Genomic DNA, 12,100 nt, shown 5'->3' with positions numbered 1-12,100 from the left:
TTTCCTTTCATATAATTTAAATTTATCTTTTTGAATATTTAATCTTCTATAAACTTTATTCTTGAGTCCTAGCTTAGTTAATGTCTTTCCACTCGTGTGATTTATATTTTTTTTTTTGCCTTTGCTTGATTTCTTTTACGTTGTTGTAGAATAGTTGACAAATCTATGCTCTAGCCATCTTTTATTTTTTTAATTCATCACCCTTTAAACAGTAAAAATATCTAGATAGTTTTGCTAAGTCATATAAAAGAACATATGTTATTGCGTTCTACTTCTACAGGTGAATTTTAATGATATTTAAAAAAATATCAAAAATTAACCGAACCGTACCGATACCGAAAAAAATCAGACATGATTGAGACGGTTTCGAAAAGTCTAATTTTGGTTATACATAATAGAATATCCAAAAATTAGTATGGTACAAATTTTATAAAATAACCGACCAAACCGAACCATTGACACCCCTGCTCTTTGTGCTTGTAGCTGGTACAACACCACAAAAGGGAGTAGTATCTAACAGTAAAACATGATACGGCTTACATCGCGTCAACTCAATTAACATATTTTATTGATCGATACATAATTTGATGGATTAAAAAGCTAAATCAGCTCAACATAGTTTTCAATTTAAATTATATATCGAACCAGCATAAGAAAATACTACTATGAGTTAAACAAAAGTTTTCTATCAAACGGTAAAACAATTAAATTGTTAACAAATATTGAGCATTTACTTCGACCACAAATATCGAGTAGAATTTTGAGAGCTCGAATTTAAAGCACGTGTTTCTAGTGTGTGTCCTATTGCACTAGCCCCAGGTTGGCCCACAAGTCATCTTCGTGATGTTCATAGTATAACTAAGTTGTTCCGACCAGTGCGTGTCTATATCGGATTTGGTCAAATAATTTTGGGTTCTTTAACTATAATGGAAGAAAAAAAATTGAGACGAGATACAATTTGATTCACGAAATCAGAAGCAAAACTATGATAAATTTGAAGAAAATAACATACTTTATCTAGGAAATCAATTCTTTACTTATCTACAACTTGAGATAAAAAAGAAATTCACACTTTACAAGCTATACATAAATATTTCACAAAATTTCTTATAATTTAAAAATATTTTTATATTTTTATATTTTGAATTATTTTTTAGCGGGATCCCCGCACACTCGTACAGGTCCGCATTCCCGAATCTAATAATTTACATTTGGAAGGATCTGATCTCTGGATCGATACCCATATCGGACCCCACATCCGTGCGATTAACTTAGTAGTATACACAGTTTTTGTGTTTTGGTGAAGCAAATTAAACGTGGATATATAATTGAAAGTGAAAAGGTTGTCTAATAGATGAAGAAATAAAGACACCTCATGACAAGCACAACTGTACTTACTCGCACAACAAAAACCTGAGCTCCGTACGTAAAATTACACCTACCGTTGATCAAGATATATTCCCCTCTTCAAAACTTATCATTTTTCCTCAAGCTAAATAGAAGAATTGCACAATTAAGTAGAATATAATTTAGCAGTGTATAAACATGTCAAATAACATGCAGACTTGTAATTTGTTGAGTCAGTATCTCAAAGGAAAGGCTACACTTAAAGATCTCATGAATCTTGGAATCAATGGCGAGGGAGAAATCCCAGGTATATATGGAATTTTTTTATTTTTTTTCACATTATCATAATAGCCAAAGAATTAAGCTCCATTATTTCAGTTGTTATATTTCCATGTTTGTTGTAATGGCTTCCTTCTCTGTACTTCATTTATATGGAGTTAAAGTTTAATAAAGATTTTTGACAGAATGCCAAAAATCGTTTTTAAACTTGACATGTTTTATTTAATGTATACTTAAACTTTGCGTTGTCTTAACTACCTCCCTGAACTTTTGATTATTTATTTTCGTTTACCCTATGAACGTTAATGTGATAAAGAGCGTGGATACATATAATCTTTTTAGGCTCATGGAAATAAAGAAAAATTGAAAAATCAGCCTCAATGGAGCGTCTTCGATTGTGTATTTCTTTTTTATTTCTTCTTTAAATGCAAAGATTATTTATTCTAACTATGTGTTTTTTCTTTTTCAAACAAAATTTGTAAAACAAATGGCTGAAACTTCATTATATTTATCTTAATAAAATGGGTTTTAGCAAAAATAATGGAGTTTCAACAATATATTTTTACTTTTTCTCTTTAGAGACAATGGCTATTTATTTTAATTATGTATTTTTTCATACCAAATCTGTAAAAGAAAATCGGCTGAACCTCCATTATTTTTTGTCAAATTAAATTTTTTTGCCTAAACAATGGAGTTCCAGCCATGCTTTTTTCAAATTTGATCCAAAAAAAATAATCCAAAACATTAATGAATTTAAAAATATAAAAAATATACTATTATATTTTTTGTATTTCAAAAAATATCACGTGACAAAAATATTCATGTGGGAGCCCATGAATCTCATCTCCATTAGGTGAGATTGGTCGGGGGGTTACATGATAATACCAAATATTCAAGTTCAAAGGTAAATAAAGACAACTCAAAATATAAGTATGCACTTAATTGGGGAGGGTTTTAGGTATTCTGCCAAAATCGTTTTCTCCGCCAAGTTACTTTTGTTGTTAATTAGTCTAATTGGACGTATTTTTTGTTTTATAAATTGTTATTGCAACTCTATCCACATTTCAGAGCTTCAAATACATGCATCCAAAATGCCAGTAGGCTTTGGGTCAAAGGGATCTAAGTTCTCACTAGGTTTTTTCCTTTTTATAATATTATTGGTGTTTACCTTTTACTATCCTATCGAGTATTATTTGGTACTCTTTTAGTTATTGGATAACTTTGCCTATTAAAATTTAGACACTAAGATATAACTTTGATTCCTAATCTCTAACGTTTTTTTTCACTTTATTGGGCGCTAGGTTACACCCTAAGGTGATACGTTCTTATACTTATCTTTCAGGAAAAACTGATATACCTTAGGTAACAGAAACGGCAACCATGGATTTTTTGACAAACATAGAAGAGCAATCAACTAAGACAATGGGCCAAGACAAGAAATTAATAGATCATGTTCCTCGAAATGCAACAAGAAATTCTTTTAGAGAAATGGAAGTGTCCATAAATAAAGCCAGCAACAGTAGGTTCGTTCCTTTCATCAAAATCGCATTATTGAATTAATTATACAATGAATTTGCTTACATTTTGAATACTTATAGTTACTAATCTGTGACAATAATTATTTTTCTTTTTCCAGTAAAGAGACACAAAAGGAGTTAAAGGCAGCGCAGTTGTCTATATTCTATGGTGGTAAAGTAATAGTATTTGATGATTTCCCAGCTGATAAAGCCAGAGCAATGATGTTATTAGCTAGCAAAGGAAGCCCTCAGAATTCTTGTGCTGTTTTTCAGACGGCTAACATTGACAAAACTGGTCCTCTTAAGCTCGGCTCTAATTCTGCTGCTAACAACTTTGGTAAGCATTTAATTACTTTACCTAAATGACACCCTCCGGTCCATTTTGAGTAATTAAATGTCATTTTAGCCAAATAAATTAAGAGTAAAATAAGTGTCCATTTATGAAACCACAACTACCCTTAGCTCCAATATTAAATGAGCTATACTATATATAATTTTCTTCGTATTTTGAGAAATTGAGGTATCAGTATCAAGAAAACAATATTTTGAATTTTTTCATTCGAATTAAATAAATTCTTAGCTTTTTTCTGGATTCTTTCAAAATTCAAAGACTAACCACAAAATCACAAAGAAAATAGATTCATTAGTCTGATACCTTGTATAAAACTCGTGTGTGTAAGAAATATTCAATCACATAGAGTGTACAAATTAATGGATTGATTAATAATTCACAGATGAAAAAATGACAAAAAAGAAAGCATTCACTCCTCTTTTCTATCTTGCATCTATAGTATTTTTGCTCCGGTGGATTTCTTTCTCAACGCGTGTATACTGAGACTAGTTTTCTAAAAAGTGTCAGTTTTATTATTCATTTTGATGAGCGATAAAGATAATTTTAGTCGAATAACATTTATGATTAATGATAGTATTAAATAATTTTCTTATTAATGGATATATGCCAAGATCTTAAATGAAATTTAAGATAGATTGGATGGATTTAAGATTGAGCTATACTTATAATTTTCTTAATTTGCTTTTGATACGTGTTCTGTGTTTGTCCACTTCAGATTTACCTATTGCAAGAAGATCTTCACTTCATAGGTTCCTTGGCAGGAGGAAAGATAGGTAAGGATTAGTTCTACAGCTAGCTGTACTATTAACAAACATATTCAGTTCCAATATTATTCTTATTATCAAAAGGTCTCATAACAGTGGCGGAACTAAGTTCATTGAAGGGGGTTCGAGCAAACCCCCTTCGCCGAAAAATTACACTGTGAAAAAAAAGGTAAAAGTAATTTTTTATTGTTGTTATACGTGAACTGTTGAATTCCTTTGACATGAAAAAAAATTCAATTATTATAGTGAAGGGGATTCACAAGTTACTTTAGGTCATAGGTTTAAATACCATCCTAATTTTTTTTTTGAATTCCCTTGTATAAATTTCTGGTTCCGCCACTGATCTCACTTATTTCTGTTTTTTGGTGGCGTCCAGAGACACGGCTAGAGCGCCATACCAAGTGCAGAATCCATTGCCATCATCTTCAAAGAATAAGGAATCAACTTCCATGATTCGTGATCAGAGCTTTGATCTCAACTTCACGTTATAGTCAACTTGGTGTCTAAGTTATTTTGGGTTATTACAATATATATAGATGTAATTCTCATGCTGCGTTCACTTAGCGCGCTCTGTATTCAGCTTGGATTATATATGTACAGGAACTGTAATCTAAGATCTTAAGTTAGTATGCGTAAAGTACGACACAATATTATTTTGTGACACTTGCAAACCTTAATATAGATATAATATTTTACAAGTTGAGCCGCTAGGTGTAGTTGAATTTATTTTTGTAATAATCCTATTTATTTTTGTAATAATCCTATTTATTTTATATATACTTATTAATTGTAAGACTAGAGAATTAATTTTATTTATAGCTATCGGGACAAATACTAACTAGTGGAAGGGGAATTTATTCTATATACTAAATAAGTGATTAATAAATAGGCCACACGTGGGTTCACATGTGACTGAGGTAGTATTGGAGTTTCTTAGAAATGGGAAACTCCTCAAGCAAATAAATGCTACTATAATTACATTTATACCAAAGGTTGCCAATCCTTTAAATGCTGGCCAGTTCAGGCCCATATCATGCTGTAATGTAGTATATAATGTTGTATATAAGTGCATTTCAAAGATGTTATGCGAAAGATTGAAGCAAGTACTACCACACCTAGTGAATGAATCACAGGCTGCATTTGTGCAAGGTAGATCTTTGGTCCATAATGTCCTCATATGCCATGACCTTTTCAGGCACTACCAAAGGAAGATTACTCCTAGTGCTTAATGAAGATAGACCTAAGGAAGGTGTCACGATCCGAAATTTTCACCTTCAGGATCGTGATGGCGCCTAACATTTTACTTGCTAAGCAAACTAACGTTAAAATAATCTTAACTATTTTAAAGCTAATTTAATTAAATAGAAATTAATTACTGGAATAAAGTGCAGAAGACCATAAATACCGAATTATCAAAATACATCTCCGAATCTGGTGTCACAAGTGCACGAACTACCAGAATAATACAAATAAAGGTCTGAATAAAATTCAAGCTGTTTGAAAGATAATACATAGCTGAGATAAGATAAAAGGGGACTTCAGAACTGCGAACGCTGTGCAGTTATACCTCAAGTCTCCTCTGAGTAGCTGAATCCGAGCACGTCTATGGTACGCTACTGAAACCAACTCCAAAATCTGCACAAGAAGTGCAGAGTGTAGTATGAGTACAACTGACCCCATGTACTCCGTAAGTGTTGAGCCTAACCTCGATAAAGTAGTGACAAGGCTATGACAAGACCGTACGTAAACAAACTGTACAAGTATATACAAATACGAAGCAACAATAAAATAATAAATTAACACGTTATAAATTTGGGAGGGAACATGCGAAGTGTGTTGATATAATAATTTTAGCAGGAGAATTATCACTTAGCAGCCAATTAATTCCTCAACAATAAAATGAGCAACTGATGATATGAAAATAGCACGGCACCACCCTTCGTGCTTTTACTCTCATTTGGCACGGTATCATCCTTCGTGCTTTTACACTTTCTGAAAATGACACGGCATCACCCTTCGTGCTTTTACACTCACAAATGGTACGACAACACCCTTCGTACTTTTACACTCTTCCTTACCATGACAATGATATTATAAATAATAAGAATGACACAGCATCATCCTTCGTACTTTTACACTCTTCCTTACAATGAAAATAATAATATAAATTTGGAAGAGTATTTAAATGCGGGGATATGCACTTATCAATCAATTCAATACCAGAATACCGACTTCACTTTCCAAAATATTCAACAATAATTAAATGAATAATAATTTCACGAATAATGATCAAATAATCAATATTAAACTTAAACATGAATATCTTAATTAAATAGGTAATTATTCATAATAAACAAATTTTACTCTCATGCTTTGACTCAACCACAATGCATAAGTACTCGTCACCTCACATATATGTTGTACCCGCACATTAAATCACGTAGCAAATAGACAAATAAGTCCTACTCCCTCAAGTCAAGGTTAACCATGACACTTACCTCGCTTTGTAACCAAATTCAAGAATCCAATAAACCTTTGCTTCGCGAATTCGTATCAGAAATCCACAAATCTAGTTATAAACAATTCAATATACTGAATACAAATCGTAGGAATTAATTCCATATGAATTTACTAATTTTCCGGATTAAAATTCGAAATTCATCTAAAAATCAGCAGTGGGGCCCACGTTTCGAATCTCGGAAAAACTTATGAAATCCGAATACTCGTTCCGAGACAAGTCCAACCATATAAAAATTATCAAATTCCGATGTCAAATGGACCTTCAAATCTTAATTTTTTATTTTTGGAAAGTTTTACAAAAATTCCAATTTCTTCCATCTAAATCCGAAATAAATGATGAATATAGACATGGATTTATGAAATATAATCATTTTTGGTTATAGAACACTTACCCAATTCATAGTCGTGAAAATCTCCTTTGAAATTGCCCAAAACCGAGACTTAAAACTCAAAAATGAGTAAAAATGTCGACTTCCGAATTTATGGGCTCTGCCCAACACTTTTTGCATATGCGGACACATAACCGCATCTGCGGATTCCGCTTTTGCAGAAATGGGGTCACTTCTGCGAAGAGGAATCCGCTTCTACGCAAGGCTGCCCCTTCCCCATTTCCCGCTTCTGCGGTCGCGCTTCTGCGTCAGCCCATCCACTTCTGCGGACTGTCCGCTTCTACAAGGCATGGCTCGCTTCTGCGAGCTCTCTTCTGCGGCCAAGGCTTCGCAGAAGCGAAGGCACCAGAAGCAGCAAACTTTCAGATTTTGCTTAAGTCCAATTTTTGTTACGATTTCGATTTGAATCACATTCGGGGTACTCGGGACTCCGTCCGAATATACCAACAAGTTCCATAACATAATACGGACTTACTTGGGGTCTCATATAACGTCAAACAATGCTCAAAATTACAATTTACACCTCGATTCAGACTTTTGATTTTTCAAACTTTTTGATTTGCAAAACTCGTGTCAAAACATATTAAACGAATCCGAAATGACTTCACAATTGGCACACAAGTCATAAATAACATAACAGAGTTATTCCAATTTCCATAATCGGATTCCGGCCCCGATATCAAAAAGTCAAATCCGTAGTCAAACTTGAAAATCTTTAGCCATTAAATTCCTAGTTTCCGTTAAATGGCCATAACTTGAGCTAGGGACCTCCAAATTAAATTCCGGGCATACTCCCAAGTCACAAATTATGATACGGACCTACCGAAACTATCAAAACACTGATCAGAGTTCATTTGCTCAAAACGTTAACCAAAGTCAACTCAATTGAGTTTTTAAGGCTCTATTTCACATTTAATTCATTTTTCACATAAAAACTTTCTGAAAAATTATACGTACTGTGCACGCAAGTCGAGAAATGATAAATAGTGATTTTTGAGGTCTTAGAACACATAATTAATTATTAAATTTAAAGATAATCTTTTGGGTCATTACATTCTCTATCATTACATTCTCTACCTCTAAAACAAACGTTCGTCCTCGAACAGAATTAGAAAAGTACGTGAGCTGGTAAAAAGGTGTGGATATTTACTCTGCATGTTTGATTCCGACTCCCAGGTAGTTGTCTCAATCGATTGACCTCTCCATTGCCTCGAACTGAAGGATAACTCATAGACCTCAACTGTCGGACATGCCGGGCTAGAATAGCTACCAACTCCTCTTCGTAAGTCAAATCCTTGTCTAATTGGACTGAGTTGAAATCTAACACATGGGACGGATCACCATGATATTTTCGGAGTATAGACACATGAAACACTGGATGAACCGCTAATAAACTAAGTGGTAATGCAAGCCTGTAGGCTACTTCGCCCACCCTTTCTTAAAGGGTCCTATATGCTCAGGGCTCAACTTGCCTTTCTTTCCAAACCTCATTACACCTTTCATAGGTGAAACCCGGAGCAATACTCTTTCTCCAACCATGAATGCAATATCACGATCCTTACGGTCGGCATAACTCTTTTTCCTAGACTGAGCTGTGCAAAGTCGATCCTGAATAATTTTGACCTTATCCAAGGCATCCTGTACCAAATCGGTACCCGACAACCGAGCCTCTCCTGGTTCAAACCAGACAACTGGCGAAAGACATCGCCTCCCGTACTATGTTTCATACAGAGCCATCTGAATGCTCGAATGATAGCTATTATTATAGGCAAACTCCGCAAGTGGCAAGAATTGATCCCAAGAACCTCCAAAGTCTATAACACAAGCGCGGAGCATATCTACCAATATCTGAATAGTGCGTTCTGACTGTCCGTCTGTCTGTGGATAAAAGGCTCTACTCAACTCAACCTGCGTGCCTAACTCACATTGTACAGCCCTCCAGAATTGCGAAGTGAAATGCATACCTCGATCAGAAATGATAGACACGGGCACACTGTGAAGGCGGAAAATCTCACGAATGTAAATTTCAACTAACCGCTCTGAAGAATAGGTAACTGCCACTGGAATGAAATGTGCTGACTTGGTAAACCTGTCCACAATGACCCAAATTGCGTCAAATTTTCTCTGAGTCTGTGGGAGCCCAACAACAAAATCTATAGTGATACGCTCCCACTTCCACTCAGGAATTTCTAACTTCTGAAGCGAACCACCAGGTCTCTGATGCTCGTCCTTAACTTGCTGACAATTCAGACACCGAGCTACATATGTAACTATATCCTTCTTCATTCTCTTCTACCAATAATGTTGCTGCAAATCTTGATACATTTTGGCAGCACCTGGATGAATAGAATACCTGGAACTGTGGGCCTCTTCTAGAATTAATTCACGAAGCCCATCTACACTAGGCACACAAATACGACCCTGCATCCGTAGAACACCATCTTCCCCCACAACAACCTGTTTGGTATCACCGTGCTACACCGTGTCCTTAAGGACAAGTAAATGAGGATCATCATACTGCCGCTCTCTGATGCGCTCATATAAAGAAGACCGAACGTCTGTGCAAGCTAGAACCCAACTGGGTTCTGAAACATCTAACCTCACAAACTGATTAGCCAAAGTCTGAACATCTGCCGCTAACGGTCTCTCACCCACCAGAATATACGCAAGGCTGCCCATACTCACAACCTTTCTACTTAAAGCATCGGCCACCACATTGGCCTTTTTGGGGTGACACAAAATAGTGATATCGTAGTCCTTTAACAGCTCCAACCATCTTCTCTGCCTCAAATTTAGATCCTTTTGCTTGAGCAGATATTGTAAGCTATGATGATCAGTAAATACCTCACACGAGACACTGTATAGGTAATGTCTCCAAATCTTCAGTGCATGAAAAATGGCTGCCAATTCTAAGTCATGAACAGGGTAATTCTTCTCATGAACTTTTAACTTCCGTGATGCATATGCAATCACCCTGCCATCTTGCATCAATACTGCACCATGCCCGATGCGATATGCATCACAATACACCATATAAGATCCTGAACCTGTGGGTAATACCAACATTGGCGCCGTAGTCAAAGCAGTCTTGAGCTTCTGAAAGCTCAACTCACACTCTTCTGACCATCCGAATGGAACACCTTTCTAGGTCAGTCTGGTCAATGGGCTTGCTATAGATGAAAACCCATCCACGAACTGACGATAATGACCTGCCAAACCCAGGAAACTCCGGATCTCTGTAACTGAAGTAGGTCTAGGCCAATTCTGAACAACCTCAATCTTCTTAGGATCCACTTTCATGCCTTCTGCCGATACAACATGCCCCAAAAAGGCAACTGAGTCTAACCAAAATTCATATTTTGAAAATTTGGCATATAACTGATTATTCTTTAAAGTCTAAAGCACACTCCGAAGATGCTGCTCATGCTCCTCTCGACTGCTAGAGTAAATCAAGATATCATTAATGAATACAACCACAAAAGAATCCAAATAGGGCTTGAACACCCGATCTATCAAATCCATAAATGCTGATGGGGAATTTGTTAGCCCAAATGACATCAATAGGAATTTGTAATGCCCATACCGACTCCAAAAAGTTGTCTTAGGGACATCAGATGCCCTAATCTTCAACTGATGATAACCAGACCTCAAGTCGATCTTTGAAAACACCTTGGCACCCTGAAGCTAATCGAATAAGTCATCAATTCTTGGCAGTGGATACTTGTTCTTGATAGTAGCCTTGTTCAACTGCCGGTAATCTATACACATTCGCATTGATCCATCTTTCTTCTTTACAAATAACACTGGTGCACCTCAGGGCGAGACACTAGACCTAATAAATCCCTGATCAAGCAAGTCTTGTAACTGCTCCTTCAGTTCTTTCAGTTCCATCGGGGCCATACGGTATGGTGGAATAGAAATGGGCCGAGTGCTCGAAGCCAAATCAATATAGAAGTCTATATCTCTATTGGGTGGAATCCCCGGCAAATTTGCAGGAAATACTTCTGGAAATTCACGAACAACTGGTACTGAATCCATAGAAGGAACATCCGCACTGGGATCGCGAATATAAGCCAAATAGGCTAGACACCCCTTCTCGACCATACATCGAGCCTTCATATAAGAATTAACCCTGCTGGTAGAATGAACATGAGTTCCTTTCCACTCTAACCGAGGTAACCCCGGCATGGCTAGGGTCACCGTCTTGGCATGACAATCCAATATATCATGATAAGGTGACAGCCAATCCATACCCAAGATGACATCAAAATCTACCATATCAAGAAGTAGAAGATACACACTAGTCTCAAGACTCCCAATAGTAATCACACACGAACGATAGACATGACCTACCACGATAGAATCTCCCACCTGAGTGGACACACAGGAGCACTCAGAGAATCACGAGGCATCACCAGATATGAAGCAAAGTAAGAGGACACATAGTAATTAGTAGATCCTAGATCAAATAGACCTGAAACATCTATATGGAAAACTGGAACAATACCTGTAATCACGACATCAGATAATTCGGCCTCAAGCCTAGCTGGAAAAGCATAAAATCGCGGCTGGGCCCCACCACTCTGAACTGCATCCCTAGATTGGCCTCTAACTGGCTGGCCTCCACCTCTAATGGTCTGACCTCCACCTCTAATGGTCTGACCTCCACCTCTAGCTGCCTGACCCCTACCTCTAGCTGGCTGAGCAAGCGGTGAAGCAACCGGTGCTGGTATGATGGCACGGGAATCTTGTCGGAGCTGCCCGATACCGGAGGGCAAAATCTAGCAATGTGCCTCGGATCACCACAAGTATAACATGACCTCGGCTGCTGTGACTGCTGACCCTGAAATTGTCCCTGTCGACCTAAGTAACCACCCTGAAAACTCTGGATCGGAGGTGCACTAATAGGAGCTGGTGGTGCACTATAGGATG

General features: G+C 36.6%; 1 protein-coding gene across 3 annotated transcripts; it reads left to right on the top strand.

Annotated features, from left to right (window-relative positions):
• The first annotated feature begins 1,368 nt into the window (after positions 1-1,368).
• Positions 1,369-4,962, top strand: LOC107798011 (protein TIFY 10b-like). Of its 3 annotated transcripts, none has more exons than XM_016620934.2 (5): positions 1,369-1,654; positions 2,996-3,149; positions 3,263-3,480; positions 4,211-4,268; positions 4,636-4,962. In XM_016620934.2, exons 1-5 carry the CDS (start codon positions 1,546-1,548, stop codon positions 4,748-4,750), a joined length of 654 nt encoding a protein of 217 aa, XP_016476420.1. In that variant the 5' UTR covers positions 1,369-1,545; the 3' UTR covers positions 4,751-4,962. The 3 variants fall into 3 exon arrangements, with proteins under 3 accessions (XP_016476420.1, XP_016476422.1, XP_016476421.1); XM_016620936.2 differs by having other exon boundaries at positions 1,376-1,654; positions 2,928-3,149; XM_016620935.2 differs by having other exon boundaries at positions 1,380-1,654; positions 2,969-3,149.
• The last annotated feature ends 7,138 nt before the right edge of the window (positions 4,963-12,100 follow it).

Source organism: Nicotiana tabacum, chromosome 15 (genome assembly GCF_000715075.1).
Source record: "Nicotiana tabacum cultivar K326 chromosome 15, ASM71507v2, whole genome shotgun sequence".
NCBI lineage: Eukaryota > Viridiplantae > Streptophyta > Magnoliopsida > Solanales > Solanaceae > Nicotiana > Nicotiana tabacum.
This window is presented reverse-complemented; position numbering and strand designations above follow the sequence as displayed.

What these genes read in the sequence shown, in the direction of transcription:
- LOC107798011 (XM_016620934.2), top strand. Translation starts at nt 1,546, where the DNA reads ATGTCAAATAACATGCAGACTTGTAATTTGTTGAGTCAGTATCTCAAA. An exon ending in TGGCGAGGGAGAAATCCCAG is followed by an intron (nt 1,655 to 2,995) that starts GTATATATGGAA and finishes CTTAGGTAACAG; the next exon opens with AAACGGCAACCATGGATTTT. An exon ending in CTTGGCAGGAGGAAAGATAG is followed by an intron (nt 4,269 to 4,635) that starts GTAAGGATTAGT and finishes GGTGGCGTCCAG; the next exon opens with AGACACGGCTAGAGCGCCAT.